Here is an 18,830-nt window from a genome sequence, read left to right as displayed (position 1 = left end):
ACTCACTGAAATGCAAATCAATTTCTAACCTTTAAATAATGTGCTTTTTTGGTTGATATTCTGTCTCTATCCGTTAAAATAAACCTAACATAAAAATTACAGACCCTTCATTTCTTTGTAAGTGGGCAAACTTACAAAAGCAGCAGGGGATCAAATAAATATTTTCCCCACTGTAATAATAATAATAATTATAATAATAACAAACAGGTAATATCAGTATTTTAAATTAAATCTATTATTTTTATTATTATTATCAAACTAAAATAAAGTAAATATGTAACAGGATTCACATCAGTGCAAGTTTTGCTCTTTTTCTTCCCATTCCTTCTCCACAAAAGGAACTATGGAGCATTACATAGGTAATATGAATGAGAGAGAGAGTGAGAACAGACACAGCATATGAAGTAATCTCTGCTGTCATGGCCTTCTCGTATTCAGGAGCACTGAGCACTTAGCTTTACCTATCCTCTTTCAACCCCATGAAAGCCAATCTGCTGTGATAAAGCTATCAACAGATATGGCACTGTGTTTCTGGCTAACCGTTTCAATTTTCCCTTTATCCAAAGAGACTCGCACAGATGTTTGAAATGAACAGAGGCTGACGTAGACCGCAAACTGTCTGTTAGAAATGAGATTACCAAAGGCATTCTATTTAATGATGTCCACTGGACTGGGGAAAATAAGCGACGTGTGTGTGGAGAAAATCAAATCACTGTCCATTCCTCGGCCCAGAATGGCTGCGACAAAATGGCCATACAACACGGAAAGCTATCCAGTGAGATATAAGTCAGAATAAGTATTGTGGCTTACTTTGAGTATTACAAACACTTTTTGATTTTAAATTAATTGATTAAACAGTCTTATATATACTGTATAATATCTTATATATATAAAGGATATAAAAAGGGGTGAGAAGAGCAGCCCATTGTGGATGTGGACTGAAAAATACCGGAGGGGTGAGGTACAGGACCACAGTGACAAATTAAATGTATGTCTGTTCCAGTAGGATGGGCAAATCCCCCCAAGCTCTGCCCCCTAACCAGCCCTCAGCTCTAAGCTGATGTCATCCTGAGACTGGGGCGATAACCCTGGGGAGCAGAGTGAAGGCAGGAAATGCTTTCATCACTGGGGTAGCCTTTCCCAAGCCGAGCAGCCTCCTTTGCACATGACTATCCTGATTCTCCTACTGTTACTCATTAATGAGTCTGAAAGACTGGGCTTATTTGATCTGGATTAAACCAGATAACCAGGTAATGTTAAACCATGAGCAGAGAATCATGATTAATAGGAAGAGATACAAATAATGGCAAGCATTAGGGCAGAAACACGTGTGCAAACACTGCTGGGAATATGTGATTAATCTAAATTTTTTTTGTAGTTATTACATTGCTTCATTGTTTATTAAAAAATTGTCTGTAATATGTGAGGATATCACATGAAATGTGTGTGAATATTATAAAATACACAGATTTTTACTTTTACCCTACTTTTTATAATTCAAACATTAAATGCAAAAAAAGAATATAATATATTAAAATTTCAATTCAAATTTTTTTTTCTATTTGCATATATTTCAAAAATCATTTATACCTGTGATGGCAAAGCTGAATTTTCAGCAGTCACTACTCCGGTCTTTAGTGTCACATGATCCTTCAGAAATCAGGAGGGAGCTGAAACTTCGAGTTGCCAAACGACTTGAGAGAGGATTTAGAGAGGATCTGTAAAAAGCAGTACACCAAAATCCCTCCTGAGATGTGTGCAAACATGGTGACCAACTACAAAAAACGTCTTACCTCTGTGCTTGCCAATAAGGGTTTCTGCAGTACTAAGTCATGTTTTGCTTGGGGATCAATTACTTATTTCACTCACTGAAATGCAAATCAATTTCTAACCTTTAAATAATGTGCTTTTTTGGTTGATATTCTGTCTCTATCCGTTAAAATAAACCTAACATAAAAATTACAGACCCTTCATTTCTTTGTAAGTGGGCAAACTTACAAAATCAGCAGGGGATCAAATAAATATTTTCCCCACTGTATGCTGGAGCGCATATTTGATCAGTTTTTGGTCTCAATTTTTCTGTTACATTAAAAAATATTTTTCAACAATTAAATGTCTGTTTATTAAACTAATAATTTACTCCATTTTATTTTTAAGTTACACTTATATTGCTCCATGAAAATCTTGTTTGTGTTCATAAAGCTGAAAACCTTTCATGTTTTAACACATAAACAGGACTCGCCACTGGATGCCAAACTCGAAGCTGCGGACATGATCCATGTGGAAGTAGTGGTTAAGAAAATAAACAAGATCAAGCATCAAAAGCCATTAAGGAGTGGCTATACAGAGAACCTGACTGTAGAGAACTACGAAAATGTAGTCATCGTCATGTTAGCGATACAAAGAAACATGGACGAATACTTCACCATTAAACGAGAGCTACAAAAGTAGGTAGAAAAAAAAACGAAAACACAATTTCCTCTGGTTCTTTCCAGGTACATTTGTGGATACAGACATATTCAGTCAAATGTAGTAGCATCTTCAGTGTCTTGCAGGGCTACAGTGGAGGAGATTAAGCAGCATGATCAGGAGATTACGCAGCTCAAGGAAACTGCCTCCTTGGAGAACATGGTCAACATTGAGATGGCCACTGGAGACATAATCTCCACTATCATCAATTTAAGCAATGTGAGTTCCAGAAATTATCTTTTAATTGAACAGATTATTCTTTAATCAATGAAATATAGCCAAAAATACTGTACATACCTGCTCACTTCAACCTTCAGCTAAAATGAAATCAAGTGTTGGATTCTGTTTCAGGCACATCTTTTGGACACCAGCACAGACTCACCACATCTCAACAAGAGCAAGATACTGAAAGCTGGTGAACAAGCAACCTGAGCTCAAGATGACCCATTCCTCACAGAACTGGAAGATCAGAAAAAAATACTGTGTACAAATTAACCGATCATAACAAATTGTTGCAAATTAACTTTGTATTTACAGTTTCTGTTTTCAATTTGTAGACTTCTATGTCGTACTACTGCAGCTTCTGCATTTAACTGTCAAACTCTGAGAGTTCTGGAATATTCTGTACATTTGTGTTAGAAATGTGACTGTAGAAAATGTTTTATGTTCAATGACAAATATCACGCATTCTAATCCAAGCATGACATTTCTGTTTTTAAAATTGTACTGAAAATTCCTGTTAATAAAAAAAAAAACTTGAGTCTGAATGTGCAGTAATTTAGTGGTTAATTTCACCCAACAGTTTCTTTGATGGCAACAGCAGGTGTCGGTCCAGTTGTAGCCTTTTTCTGGACGAACTGGTATTGTAGGGAAAAGGCAACTTCTTGATTTGAAAACTCTGATGGGGCATGACATAAACTCCAGGTATTCCTATTCTAAGCAAAGAAATAAATGTGTTTATACTGCAGTTCTAAAAACATTTTAACCATGCTTCAAATTAGGATGACTAGTGATGATGCACTGACCACACATATGCAGATTTACCAGGTCAATGTAAATATCCTTTAACAATTAATTAACTATTTGCATATGCAATATATGAAGTGCAACACATGTATCAGCAAGGAACAAAAAAAGTGTTTCTGCATTATTAACCAAGAATAAATGTGCTTGAATCACATCGATTTTGAGGACTGGACTGAGTTGGGCTCAACAAAATTTACACAGTGCTTTTCTCACAGTACTGGGGCCTGCCCTGTACCATGATGGTAGATGAACAAATTCAGAGTTACAGGATTCGTTTCGAGTTGACAAAACCAAACCACTCCAATCCGGCTTTATTGGTACCATGATGTTGATCATCAACTTTCTTTGTCAACTCAGGCTTTGATCCTGAGTTTGTGGGGTGCATGCACATGAATGTGTGACATCATGGTGAACAGCCAATCACAACCCAGAGCAAGTGATTCACTTCTTGCAAGAGAACCAGCGAGATTCAAAACTATTTGTTAACGTTTAAGAGATTAAAGAATATAAGGAATTTAAATGCATTTAGACTGAAGTAAAGGAAATTATAAAATAAAGGAAATTATCTTGCTCTATAAGTGCAGTCACAAGTGAAACTTGAGAAGTTAGTTTATATAGTTGATAATATATAGCGATAGAGACTCGAACATGTAAGGTCACATGTAGCCATTTTTAACGTGTTATCTATTCATTCTACCACTTATTTATATTGCATATGATCTGTATATATTAATATTCATTTAAAATAAATGCTTTATAATAATTGTTAAACTAAAAGTGCTTGCGTGTATGGATTAATAATAATTGTAATTATCATTAAAGTCAGACAATTTTGTTGCATTTTTTTAAGGTACTTTATAGTGACCTTTAATTTGTAGGAAGAAAAACTGGGGGAGTGACTTTTTTTTTTTTGCATCAGACATGTGTCACTTTGCTCACATCTGATTGGTCCAATTTCAGTTTGAGATCTCTTAATCATAACACAACCTGCCCTGGAGCAGGTTAGTTGTGCAGTGTAAACTACTATGGCATTGAACACAGCTAACAGCCAAGCCACTTTCATGCTACCTAAAACCCAAAATTGGTGCAAACAAAACTGAAACTTGCCTTGCTAGCCAGTGGTCCGCTATTAGCAAATAGCCCGCTAGCATCGCCAGCGTGGTTGCAATGTGACTTTGCTGCAGCCTGAAATTGAACTGCTGGTTTGGTCTGGCCAGAGGAGAACTGGCCCCTGACTGAGCCTGGTTTCTCCCAAGGTTTTTTCTCCATTCTGTCACCGATGGAGTTTTGGTTCCTTGCCGCTGTCGCCTCTGGCTTGCTTAGTTGGGTACACTTCATTTCCAGCGATATCGTTGACTTGATTGCACATATACTATTTAAACTGAACTGAGCTGAATGAAGACATCACTGATTCAATGATGAACTGTCTTTAACTGGAAAATTAGTGTTTACTATTGTCATTTTGCATTATTGACACACTATTTTCCTAATTAATGCTGTTCAGTTGCTTTGACACAATCTGTATTGTTAAAAGCGCTATATAAATAAAGGTGACTTGACTTGACTTGACTAATCTGGCTTCATGGTACAGGCCCCTGGTCCTGGACAAAACCATGAATCTGTGTGTAATACAGTTTTCCATCATCCTCATCTATTACTTTAATGACATCTCCTATTTGATAAAAGACACCCTGATCACAAGAAGTGCAGGTTACTGGATAGAAAGTGGCAGACAGAAAAGTACTTTGAACAAACATTTTTGAACAGTAAAAAGGAGCGGATTACCTTGTAGAACCCAGACTCTGATGTGTGACAATTGTTGATATGACTAGTGCTTTGATAGAAGAGAAAGAAGATTAAAATCCATTGAAACATTTTATTAAACCACGTAAATATTGGAGGGAGAAAAATTATTAACAAGCCTGAATGAAAAGCACTTACATTTTTCAATTTGAAAATGTGTCGTCTACTCAGTCTTTCCTTTGGTTGTGACTTTTTTCTCAGAGGCCGGGCCGGCGCTTTGTAGCTACTTGGTGCTATACCATGCGGAGCGTCTGTGGATTTCCTGTTTGGACTATAAAATAAAGGGGGAAACAAGATTAGCAAGTTTTGTATATGGTTGTAATGGCTTGACACTGACAGAGGTGATGTAAACGTTGCGGGCGAGCCGCTCCATGTAGACTAAAACTAGAAGACTTATGTCTGTAGTCTCATGCAAGTGTTCAATTATTTTAATCATATTTCTTTAAAACGTCGTTAAAAAGTATATGCGTAAAATTTTCTGAGCAAAATATACAGATATAGTGCGTCCAAAACTGTACAAAGTGAGCGATATCGTGTATTTAGTGTAGATAGGCTAGCTTTATTTATACTTCAAAGTGTGACAATAGCAGTCTAAATGAGAGGTTACACAAATCGACGTTAGAAAGCAAGTTTAACAAAAACAACAAAAATGCAAACCTGTTTTCCTTGGCCATTATTCTGCTGGATGGTGGATGAAGCAGATGCTCCGGAGCCTCCACCGTTTGTACTTTTACCCGTGCAGGTGTTACACAATTTCCCCCTGGTTTCTCCACATGGAAGAAGAGTTGGTTTTGCAAACAGCACAGCATGGTTTTACAAGAGGCATGTTTGCGGACCACAGCTTGGTAATGTTTGCTTTACAAGGGTCTGGTAAAATTATTTCTGAATTAAACCGTAATTTTTTGTTTCCTTGAGAACGCGATCACAGCCAAAATTCTAAAATAAATGTCCATTTCAAAGAAATATGGTCTCTCAAATACATATCCTTAATTTTGAAAACAATGAATAATTGGTCCTTTATCTATATTTTACCAAATCTCACACAAAAAAAACGTACAAGAACAAGAGAAGAAATTGAGCATTTTAAACAAAAAATAAGTCAACAAATCTGTCAAGAAAAATATTTAACTGGATTTCATGTCATTAAATTTTAAGAAAGCATGTTTGTTGCATTAGTTTTTTCATGAACCACAATAAAACAGGACTGCACTTTAAACTTTTTAATCCGAGCAAACCTTTACCAATACTTTCTGTTTATTGGCTACACATCATACAAACTGGGAATGTATCAAGTATAGTCTATGAAAGTGCAAATGACAATGTATTGTTAGTGGTCATGTTTCCTCAAAAAAAAAAAAGAAAGATAAAATACCACCACCATAAATACTTAAGTTAGGGGGAAAAAACGGATGTAAAAACTGGTCGTTACTACACAAGATGATTTAATCAAATATCAAATTTGTAAAAACTGGCCATCACTTTCAATGTAAAATTTTCTGGAAAAAAAGAAAAGAAAAAGAAACCAGCAAACCTAAATACACCAACTATAATCAACAAATCTACATCTAGCCTTTCTTTTTCCCTTATATCATAATAATGTCAATAAAAGACACCTCTCTATAGGGCCACAGACCTTTCTAACTGTAATGTCATAAAAGACCATCAAAACATGGCAACCTGTTCAGTGTAATACAAAACATGAGGCTTTTGTCAACATGAACCAAAAACTATTCAATCTGAAAAAAAGAAACATACTTTTTAGCAAGTGACTATAGAAATTGAATTTTTAGCAATTCATGAATATGTAAGGTTGATTGTATTTGATTGACACAGCAAACACTAACATAATTAGGCAACATGTATATAAATAAGAAAAAGTACGAACAAGGCACACCGATGAGCACAGTAAATTAAAGAAAAAAAAAAGGGGGGGGGAAAATCTCTTCCACATATCTAAAACCTTCCAACAATTATGTATCAGTAATAGAAATATTCTGGTTTAAATACACTTTAAGATCTATCAACAGTGTTGGAGTTACATTTTAAAGACATTGCTTTTGTTTTACAAACTAAGCGATGATGTGGTAACCGATAGCATAACACAGATGCGGTCTATAAATCTTAAATTGTATTTAACCTAGAAAATTCCTTGAAAAGCCTCTTGGTTACTGCACAGTATGTTTTGTCAGTGAGGGATGTGATTGGCCTTCTGCAAAGGTTTGATAATTGGTAAACAGATGATTAATTTGGCCTCATATGCCGTACATAAAATGAGACAAAATAACTGTTTTTGTTGTTAAAGAGAATGACTTTCTATGTAATATGACATATACATAGTTCGGCACACAAACGAAAAAGGAAAAGCACTGTTGTTATGTCTCTATTGCTTCAGAAAACCTGTGAAGTGTCTTTATGCATATATATGCGTTATTCATGAGGCCAAATGAAATACACAACACAGGATAATCAGAGGTATTGTGTGTAGTAGTCACAATAGATAAGGTAATAAATGCCCTCACATTTTCAGGAGTGTAAATTTACATGAAGTGTAACCTTTTGGAAGCGAACAAGGTCTTCTGCAGGACAATATGTTGAAGAACAAACAGTTTGAAGATTTCAAAACACTCCTTATTTTTAACATGAAATGTGCATTGTGCAATCTGCACTTGCATTAAATGTGACTTAAATTAAATAAAAATAACATTAGTGTTTTTAAATAAAGCAATAAATTGGCATTGCTAAATAGGAGAACTGTAGAATTAAAAACAAAACAGGGCAAAAAGTTCAGGTCTTAATGGTGGCTTCACACTGTTTCACTGTCACTGTAAGAGCCAAGAAACATTGGATTGATGCTTTCATGTATTTTCTTCTGCACGTAAACATTCCTTTTTCTTTTCAGAAAGATAAAACTGTCAAAAATTCATCCCTTTCATTTCCATTCATTTGAACTTAAAAGAAAAAAATGACTTTCCAATCTAATACAGATGGAGCTTTCTCTCATGGCACCCACAGCAAGATTTCTAGAAATGGCCAAAGTGGCCTTGCTTGGCTTTAAACGAAAACCTGAAAATGACAGACTTCCCTATGATGATGTATGTTCATTTCTCCAATCATTTAGAGTGCATAAACTCCGCCTCTTTCTTACAATCGACTGCAATCAACACAGCAGTGGATAAAACCAAGGCACCACCTAACATTTTTTTTCTTTTCCAAATATCCATTTCACTCAGATGTACACCACAATATGGAATAAAATACCTGTCGCTACTTCCATTTCAATGTGAGTTTAATACTTTGCAACATTCACTTATAACCGTGTTCTTATGTGCACAGAAATGGTTCTTACACAACATTTCCACCTGATTACTCTCAACAGGTAGGCATGTAAACTTGCTCTTACTATCTTTCTAATGTTAATGAATCCAGATTATTCTACATAAATGTCCCTAAAGTTAGCAATCAGCATAATTAGTGCCCTAACCATCTCCATATAATGGCTTTTAAATACAAAATAAAGACCTTTTATATAGGCCTAACAACACATTTTTATGCAGATCTAAAATGTGTCATTTTTTCAATGCTAAATCATTTTTGGGTCACTCAGCTGTTCAAATTTCCAAGTCCGTATAAACTTTTCAGCTTAAACCATTTCATGTTTCTAAGGCCACCAGGACTGATTTTTACATACATACATACATAAAGTTTTAGTTGGTTCTAAATTTTATGTTAAATGTAGAAAAAAATCGAAGTGCTAAGATATTAGTGAATTATGATTTCTGTGCAAAAACATTCATACACACAAATACGGTTAGTGAATGAGACCCACTCTTCTCTCATCTACTTTCATAAGCTTGAATCTGACCACAATTTCTTGTTTCTTCCACCAGACGCGGTGCAACACACAACTAAGACAAGTCCCGTCTAACCCCAATTCACCTGGTTCACTCTTCTCCATTTCTGAACAAGCAATTCTGCTTTTATTTAGTGTTTTGGCACGATAAGAGCACTCAGTTGGTAAACATAATTAGATTTTTCCTCACACTAGGTGCACTTCTTCCTCCCACTCTAAGGAGAGGTCGGTTACCTGCGGATCCCGATCAGTACTGCTCTCCGGACAAACTGCGCTAGTGAGATCTACACTGCCACTCGAACCCTCCAAGTCTGGCTCTGCTTTAGGAGGTTGTGCATCATCCACACATTCTAGCTCCAAAAGCTGCGATGCCAACACGTCTGCGCTCTCTTTCATTAGCGATAGGGAACCCTGCTCAGGACTCCCCACCTCATTCTCCTCGTCCTGGGCTTTGGCAGATTGTCCCTCTCCAAAAACGGGTAGCTCGGGACTGGCATCTGCGGCGGCTGAGGGAATCAGTGCAATGCTCTGTGGATTCATATCGTGGAACCAGGCCATAATGTTGCCAAGCAGGTTGGCATTGGTGGAAGGGTCCAGGCAGTCTGGGTCACTAGGGGTGAAGGCGTTACCCAAGGCATCAGGGTAGGAACTCATGTTAAAGGGTGTATAGTGGCTGGTAATGTTGCCCAGTCTCATAAGGCTGTCTCCCAGCTCCAGAAGCTCAGAGCTGCTCATGGAAGCTCGGGGGGGATCCGCAGTATGGTGCGCAGAATCCAGTCTAGAGGGCAGAGAGGAACCACTGGCACCTACAGAGGCATCGTTACTGAGCACATCCTGAGGCTCGGGGTCCAAGGCCAGCCCGGACTCCTGTAGGGACAGCTGAATAGCCAACAAAATATTGGGGTCATCTTCATCCAGAGACCCAAGTGCCTGAGGGATAAAAAGGGTTCAAATTCTCCATATATGTTCTTTGACTCATTTTTAAGCTACAATACCATTCAAATGTGTGGGGTCAGTAAGATTTTTTTAAAGAAATTATTACTTTTATTCAGCAAGGATGCATTAAAAAAAATTTCATCAAGACATTAATAATGTTACTAAGGATTTCTATTTCAAATAAATGCTGCTCTTTAACCTTCAACTTATCAAATAATTCTGAAAAAAAAAAAATGCATCTCAGTTTCCACAAAAATATTAGGCAGCACAACAGTTTTTAACAATGATAAGAAATGTTTCAGCATGCTAGAATGATTTCTGGAGGATCATGTGACACTAAAGACCAAATATATATATATATACACACAAATATTTTTTAAAATATATACATATATGTGTGTGTATTTATATATACTTAATACACACAGTACACACATATAGGATGTAAACATAAACTTTTATTTTGAATGCGATTAATCGTTTTGCAGCCCTAATCAGGTTAGAAAATCTTTACATATAAACAGTATATTCACCGTGGAGATCCCATGCCTTGGTGTATTGCCTCCCTCATGTGTTTCTGTAGACACAAATTGCACATACAGAAATTTCAAACTCTGTAACATCGACATAAAGCAGCTCTTTCAGTTATGTCTATCCTAACTTTATGTGGGGTCACTGTCTCTGTCAGGAGCTTTACCTAAAGTGTTGTCATTGGAGTCATGTGGTTCAGGGGTGTTACTGCGGAGGCTGTGCAGTCTAAGAAGGTCTCCTCTACGCCTCTGCCTGTGTCTCCGTCTGTACTGAAAATCTGAGTATTCCTGCAGTAACCATCAACCTCAGTTTAATTACAAATATACATGATTTGTTGTCAAGGAGCAGTAACTAAAGGGTTAGTTCACCCAAAAATGAAAATCAGACTGTTTTACTCACCCTCGAGGCATCCTAGGTGTATATGACTTTCTTCTTTCAGACGAATCCAGTCGGAGTTATATTAAAAATGGTCCTGGCTATTCCAAGCGTTATCATTGCAGTCAGCCGGTGTTGCAGTTGAACAGTCCACAAGTCGTCAAATAAAGCACGCATTCATAATAAACGTGCCTCACACCGCTCCGGTATAATAATCAAACGTAATAAACACTTTTCTCTCACTTCCGTTATCTGTCATACGCGGAAGGCGATCCGGCGGATGACGCAAGACGCGCGGCGTTGCGTGATTAGTGACTAACGCAGAGAGAGAACAAAACAAAACGCCGGTCATGAATTAGAAGTACAAACCAAGGATTTGTAAAGAAAAATGTCGGAGGATTTCGATATAAACCAAGAGGAGACTGGTTTTCCATTGCTAAAGTAAAGAAACTTTACTTCCTTTGCTCCTATAAACAAACTCGCGAGACTAGCATCATTAATAATGTTACTAAGGATTTCTATTTCAAATAAATGCTGCTCTTTAACCTTCAACTTATCAAATAATTCTGAAAAAAAAAAAATGCATCTCAGTTTCCACAAAAATATTAGGCAGCACAACAGTTTTTAACAATGATAAGAAATGTTTCAGCATGCTAGAATGATTTCTGGAGGATCATGTGACACTAAAGACCAAAGTAATGGCTGCTGAAAATTCAGCTTTGCCATCACAAGAATAAAATACATTTTAAAACATATTCAAATAGAAAACAGTTATTTAAATTGTAGTAAAATTTCACAATACTGTTTTACCATGCTTTTGATCAAATAAATGCAGCCTTGGTGAGACTTTTTCCCAAAAACATTCAAAAAATCCTACCAACCCCAAAATTTTCAATGGCAGTGTATGTTTTTAAATGTTGTTTCATGTTTAAATAGCATATCAAATATTTTCTGGTTTATGAAAATGTATGAAATATTTTGTTTAATTTAGCAATTTCGTTGACTAAATTTAGATGCCATTTTATAGTAAGTTTGACAGAAATGAAAATATGAAATAGTAACAAAATTTTTTTATTCAAAATACAAAAATATGACCAAAACAAATAATTGTGGAAAAATGAACGCTGCATCAGGTTTAGGGCTGCAAAACGATTAATCGCGATTAATAACATTCAAAATAAACGTTTATGTTTACATCCTATATGTGTGTACTGTGTATATTTATTATGTAAAAATATATAAATACACACACATACATGAATATATTAAGGAAAAATATGTTAGATTGATATATAAAATATTCCTGGAGGGCCGGTGTCCTGCAGAGTTTAGCTCCAACCCTAATCAAACACACCTGAACCAGCTAATCAAGGTCTTACTAGGCATACAACTAACTTCCCGGCAGGTGTGTTGAGGCAAGCTGGAGCTAAACTCTGCAGGACACCGGCCCTCCAGGACCGAGTTTGGGCACCCCTGCTTTAAGTAAAAGATAGATCCTTAAAAAATGGACAGACTCTCACAAGAATACTGACTGACTTCAATATTACAAGCAGTGAATAAAAGAGTTAATGAAATAATTATTTGAAAACCGTATCCTGAGTCTCTAATCCTTACTACTAATATGGATTAAAATAAAATAAAGTGACCCTACAACATATTTGGACACTCAAGTCACACTTAAAAATTAGTTTCTTGTAATTATATAACAAAATGTCTAACCACAGTTTTAAAAACACTTTTCAAGCAAAACACTCCACAAAAATAAGTTTTTTTTAAATGTTTTATAATTTAAAAAAAAACGTAACTACTTTAAGTATTTGGATATTTTCTGGTTGTAACGCTTTAGTTAAAATGTAGTAGAACATGTTCATGGTTAATGCAATGAACTACACTGGTGGTTCAAGACTGATAACCTGATTCATTTTTTAAAAGTCAATGAAAAAAAAAAAAATTTAGAAGGCTGATGTTAGTTTTCAGAAAATATGTTTAGCACCATTTTTTTTGCAGATGCCTCTTAGTTTAATATGTAATTATCCATTGCAACAGAATTCATACTTTTTAAGAATGGTTGAGTGTCCAAATCCTTTTTGAGGCCACTGTATTTAGGCATTAAAAAATGAAGAAAAAAATATATTAAAAAGCTAATATTATAATAATTTTGAAATTGTTAGAAAGACTGAATGCAGATCATTTGCACAGGCAAACTGAATGCATGACAAAGCAATCTACAACAGTGTCCACATTTCAAGAACGGTGAAGTTGACCACAGGACAGGAATTCTGGTTTATTTAAGCATTTAGGCTGAGTAACGGTATAGTCCTTTATCTGGAATATTCCAGGAGATGACCAGCCTTAACAGCTAAACACCAGATTACATTTATTTTGACAGCATCATATATTACGTCATACTGGACATATGAATGACTATACAATTGATGCTGCACCAAATTTTGTGAACTAAGAATTGTTAACTAAAGAATGTTTTGTTATTTTGTCTTCAGCAGTACCTGCGGCTGGCCTCCTGCATTGTAATTGCTCTCACGCTGTGCATTTGATCCCCGTACTGGGTGATTCCTCACCATCTTTGGACACAGAATGAGATTCAGTGACTGCTAGTACTTTACAACAACACACAACTCTCCTACATTATTACAAGGACATCGCAGACAGTCAGAGGGCATTAACAGTCTAGTGAGCTACAACTCTGGCTGGCTGAGCTTTGCAATAGCAGAGGTTAGTTAAAACATAAAAAAATGTAAACACAGGAGCAGTAATGCAGTAATACCTCAGGAGAGGCAAATCCCAGATACTCCCAATCCCACGTCCCACCAGCAAAACTGCAAAAGAGGAAAAAAGTACTGGGGCTGTAGGTTTTTATTTCTGTTAGTATAATATATTTTGGACATGATACCAAAGTAATATCAAAGTATTATAATACCATCATAGTGTTCTTCAACGAGATGCAATATGACCATACAATAAGTTGTTGTTTTAAATTTTTTTATAAAAATAAATCCAACAAAAAAGTCCTTTCCTATAGTACTAATACTATTTAATGATAATATGTTTATTTTACATAATAGAAAATATTAATCCTTATGGATGTCTTAATTTCTTTGCTGTCAAACATTAAACCACAGCTCATATTTCAGCAGAAAACTGCAAGGAGATCTTACAGTTTCTCTTTTGTTGACAAAAAAAAATTGTATCGTTTGTATCCTTGATGGTATTACCATGGTACAAAAAGTACTACAGTAGTACCATGGCACAGTGATGGTATTAGATGGTAATACTATGATACTTTGAAATATGCCATGGTACTGAAATTCATGTTTTTTGTTTTTATATGGTGCATATTGAAAATGTATACTATTATTCTGTACTAGTACACTAGCAAAATTGATAACCTGATAAAAATGGTGGTGTAAATAGCAGCGCAAGGATTTACCTGCGGCGGGGAGCCTCGGGAGAATCATTTGGGGCAACACCTCGAGCCACAGAGGCCAAGAACTCCCGTCTCTTCTGCTGCACCAGATACGTGGCACTGATGATCTTATGGCGAGGGGTGCGGAGGTAAGGCCTGTTCACCTTCTGAGCAAGGTCTTCGGTGACCATCTCTAAATCAGTCTGTGTATGTTGGAGAAAGATTAAACACATCAGCATATTGTGCAAGAAAAGGTTAAATGGAAACAAAATCACACTGCCTTGTTTCTCTTAAGTGGTGAACAGATCTCGATCTCACTACCTGCATAAGTTCAAATATTTCTTTCTTTGTGCTTTTGGGCTCCAAGAAGAAACTATACGGATAAGAGCACTTAAGGATGCGTCGGGTCTTGAGAAGTTCATGCACACCATCCTCAATGAAAGTGGTGTCAGGTGGGGCTCCTTCCCCTTTAAGAAACAGAAATATTGACATTTTTACATATTTATATGATTTAAAATACACCAGTTTATAAGAACATACTATATCACACTTAAAGCTAAAGTCATGTAAATGTAAATGATGTTCCACTCACTTCCAATGAAAGCTTTGCTTAGTTGCTCCATCTTTTCTTTGGCTGTTTTCAGGAGTCGTTCTTCTAACTAATTTAAAAGAAGCACCTTTGATGAATGACTGTCAGCAAATAGTGAGGCAATCACTCAACATTTAAGACATTCATTACATAAATATTCCTACCTGGTAACTGTGTTCATGATTCTTGTATCGTGTATAATAATGCATAAAACGGTCAAGTTCCTGAAAACTCTTGTGCTGTTTTTCTGCCTGCGAGGACACAATCACAAAAGCAAGAGTAACTTCATGATGGAAATTCAAGCTCATAACAACATGTAAACTCAGAACAAAAGCACAGAACCTGTTTTGTTGCTTTTTACACATGAGAAATATGAGCCTGGAAAGTAAATGTGAAGTGCTGAGCCTTTTCTTCACTAGCACCATTCACAGTAGTGCACAAACAAATCACAAAAGATCTAAGTAAATGCATTTCTTGAATGGCTGCCATGTGTGTAAACTCATTTAAGGAGTGAGTACCTCCACAGTCATCTCCTTGGACTGTTCCTCCACCTGTTGGATGACCTCGTAGCGCGTGCAGCGATAGTATCCTCCGGTAGAGGAGCTGTGTTTCTTCCATTCCTCAAGACAAATCCAGCAGAAATCATACTTGCACTGCAAAGAGATCCAGATGAGAAAAGAGAGCAAAACAGAACTCATCAAATACGTATGCAAGCACTAAAGAGCTATAAAGTTGATTTCGAAATTGTTTTGAATTATGCAATCAATTCCAACTGCTCTCATACATTCCAGCTGTGTTCCCTTCCTTTTTATCAATAACATAAACCAGCAAGAAATTCCAATCAGCATGCGTGTTACTAATCAACGAAAAGAGTGTACGACCATGGACCAGGTAGTACAAGAACCTTTATATTTATAGCCACCTAGGCACGAGTGTATGGGATGATACTAGACTCAAAATGATTAATAGATGCACGCACAATTATCCAATTATTACTCGACACTGGATTTATTCCTACAATATGGAAAAAAGCAGTCGTTATCCCTGTTCCAAAAAAACATCCAGCAGAGGAAAATAATGACTTTAGACCAGTGGCGTTAACGTCCATAGTGATGAAATCACTTGAACGTATTGTGACAGAGAAATTGAGAGAGGATGTAGTGTATAAATTAGATCCTTATCAATTTGCGTATAAAGAAAATAGGAGTACAGAAGATGCTTTGAATACTGACACACTTTATTTTAAAACACCTTGAAAATCCTTCAGCTTATGTTAGAGTGATGTTTATGGATCTGAGTTCAGCGTTTAATAATTACTTCCAGATATTGTGTTATTTAAGTTAAAACAGATGGAAGTGAACCCTTATATAATTAAATGGTATTATGCATTTCTAACGGGACGACAACAGCAAGTGAAAATTAATTCAACTTTCTCTGATATATTGGTCACAAATGTTGGAGCCCCTCAAGGCTGCGTAAGTTGTATCTTACTAACCACAAACAAATACCTTTCAATTTGAGTCTGTGGAATTCGGGATTAAATGATTGTGCAGCGATTTTTACAAATAGAGACATGTTTCCGAATAAAAATGTTCTGTTCTGCATTAATATATCATTTTTGTGTTGATACTGTGGTCCCAAAAAAGACCATAACAATTTATCCAAATAACAAGGAATATATTACCCCCGAGATTAAGCAATATATTAGGCGGAGAAATCAAGCTTTTAAAAATAATAATAAAATGGAGTTTAGAGAAATTCAAAGGGAACTAAGGAGAAAATTGAGGGAAGCGAGAGAGCAACACAATTTACGTGTTAGAGAAGCTATTTCAACTTCAAATACTAAAAAGTTGTGGGATGTTGTGAGAGGAATGATAAATTTAAATTCAAATAAGAAAGAAATACAGGTTTTAAATGAATTTGAAAAAGCAAATGAATTTAATAACTTTTATAGTCGTTTTGAACTGACTGGTAGTGGTAATATTGATAAATGTAGAGATTTGCTGAGTTCTGTAACATGTGATTTCACAAAGGATAGAATTGTGGTGGACCCAAGTGCTGTTGCGAAAATTTTTAAAAGGCTGCATACCAAAAAGTCCAGTGGGCCGGATGGTATTTCAGCACTTTTACTTAAAACATTTGCTGATGAATTAACTCCAGCCTGGAGTCCATTATTTCAATTATCACTCGACACTGGATTTATTCCTACAATATGGAAAAAAGCAGTCGTTATCCCTGTTCCAAAAAAACATCCAGCAGAGGAAAATAATGACTTTAGACCAGTGGCGTTAACGTCCATAGTGATGAAATCACTTGAACGTATTGTGACAGAGAAATTGAGAGAGGATGTAGTGTATAAATTAGATCCTTATCAATTTGCGTATAAAGAAAATAGGAGTACAGAAGATGCTTTGAATACTGACACACTTTATTTTAAAACACCTTGAAAATCCTGCAGCTTATGTTAGAGTGATGTTTATGGATAAAATTAAACTTATTTATTTATTCATTTTTTACTTCAAGATGATTGTCAGGACAGTTACACCACCTATCACCATATTATATATATATATAGATTTGGAGGGGGTTAATTTTTTTTTAATTTTTTTTTTTTTTTTTTTTTTTTTTTTTTGTATGTTTGATCTGCTCTCCCGGTTGCCTAAGACAAATTTCTCCTAAGGGAGACAATAAAAGAGAAACTTAAAAACTTAAAATTAAATTACTCATGCAAAAAGGAATCTTTGCATATGTGGATCAGGTGACACACGTGCATTAATTGACGTCTAGTTCGAGTCGATCTTGTTCAGTTTGAATTTTGAGACTTTCGTTCCGCCCTTTTAGCCTTGCCCAATCCACACACACACAGCTCGCGATCCACACGCAGCTGAGACACAGAAAATCAGCGACCACTAGATGGCACTAGCCCCAGTCACATGTGCGCATTCCATTGAGTAGGGTTTCATGAATGTTACATTGTGTTTTCTTTGTTTCTTTTTGTTTTGGCTATTCTCCTCTACCGTAGAAATATAATACATTTGTATTATTGAACTTGTTCTAACTTAACTTGTCTTAAGACACAGAATAGCTTATATTAATTTTAACGCTGCAGCCTGTTCATTATCAGAATAAAATACAGTCAACCAAACATATAGATACACTATAGAATCTAGATACACTGGTTAATTAAAACAGCCTTTAGTACAATCCGTGCCGTTCAGCCTGAGTTCGGGCCAAGCACATATTTGCTCATGTGAAGAGGATGAGCCTGGTTTACATAGGCCTAATAAATAATAGTCTGTTGCATTCAAATTCAAATAGCCAACATTGTGAATATGAAAACATTTGGATAAGAAAGATTCCTCTTGGTAAGAAAGAGGATTATAGGGCCAAACAATAAAAAAAAAAAACATCTCCAGAATAAAGTCATTAGCCTATAATGCTAGATTAAACTCATTAAATATCCAGAAAAATTAAGAAATAAAATATTGAGAATCAAAATAATTAAATTTCGAGAATAAAGTCGTTCATCAGCATCGTCAACTTCATCTTTGCAGACAATGACTCAGAAAATAGTTTAGTAATAAGTAGCCTAAATAAAATATGTTCTTGCTATTTATGTGATCCGCTTGAGCGCGGAATAGGCTATAGCCTAGTTTAGTATTTAGTAGTAAATTTATACTCGTTTAGTATAAGTTAATTTAATAGTTTAATTAAATATAAACGTGCGATTACTAATGGCTTAAATGAGCGACTATAATAGCCCTTTTAATAATAATAATAATCATATTAATAATACAAGGAAGGAATAACTGACAACGTGCCGTTGA

At 35.8% G+C, this 18,830-nt stretch overlaps 1 protein-coding gene and 1 pseudogene across 3 annotated transcripts in view; both read right to left on the bottom strand.

Moving 5' to 3' along the window:
* Window positions 1–3,260: 3,260 nt before the first annotated feature.
* Window positions 3,261–6,124, bottom strand: LOC107706137 (GATA zinc finger domain-containing protein 1-like; annotated as a pseudogene).
* A 379-nt stretch (window positions 6,125–6,503) lies between these two features.
* LOC107706216 (ankyrin repeat and IBR domain-containing protein 1-like) overlaps window positions 6,504–18,830 on the bottom strand; it is a 33,274-nt gene continuing 20,947 nt past the window's right edge. For 2 of the 3 annotated variants that reach the window (XM_016509844.1, XM_016509847.1), the window contains 10 exons: window positions 15,522–15,656; window positions 15,168–15,254; window positions 15,007–15,073; window positions 14,736–14,881; window positions 14,439–14,617; window positions 13,776–13,827; window positions 13,498–13,572; window positions 10,782–10,902; window positions 10,618–10,661; window positions 6,504–10,078 (listed from right to left, as the gene is read on the bottom strand). In XM_016509844.1, coding sequence (XP_016365330.1) covers window positions 9,335–10,078; window positions 10,618–10,661; window positions 10,782–10,902; window positions 13,498–13,572; window positions 13,776–13,827; window positions 14,439–14,617; window positions 14,736–14,881; window positions 15,007–15,073; window positions 15,168–15,254; window positions 15,522–15,656 — 1,650 coding nt within the window. In that variant the 3' untranslated portion in view covers window positions 6,504–9,334. The remainder of the gene's footprint in view (window positions 10,079–10,617; window positions 10,662–10,781; window positions 10,903–13,497; window positions 13,573–13,775; window positions 13,828–14,438; window positions 14,618–14,735; window positions 14,882–15,006; window positions 15,074–15,167; window positions 15,255–15,521; window positions 15,657–18,830) is intronic. The other variant, XM_016509846.1, reaches the window with a different exon arrangement.

The sequence above is a fragment of the Sinocyclocheilus rhinocerous genome, unplaced genomic scaffold (assembly GCF_001515625.1).
Source record: "Sinocyclocheilus rhinocerous isolate Xijiao unplaced genomic scaffold, SAMN03320098_v1.1 scaffold53, whole genome shotgun sequence".
Lineage (NCBI taxonomy): Eukaryota > Metazoa > Chordata > Actinopteri > Cypriniformes > Cyprinidae > Sinocyclocheilus > Sinocyclocheilus rhinocerous.
Note: the sequence above shows the minus strand (reverse complement) of the source record. Positions and strands in the feature narration are given on the sequence as shown.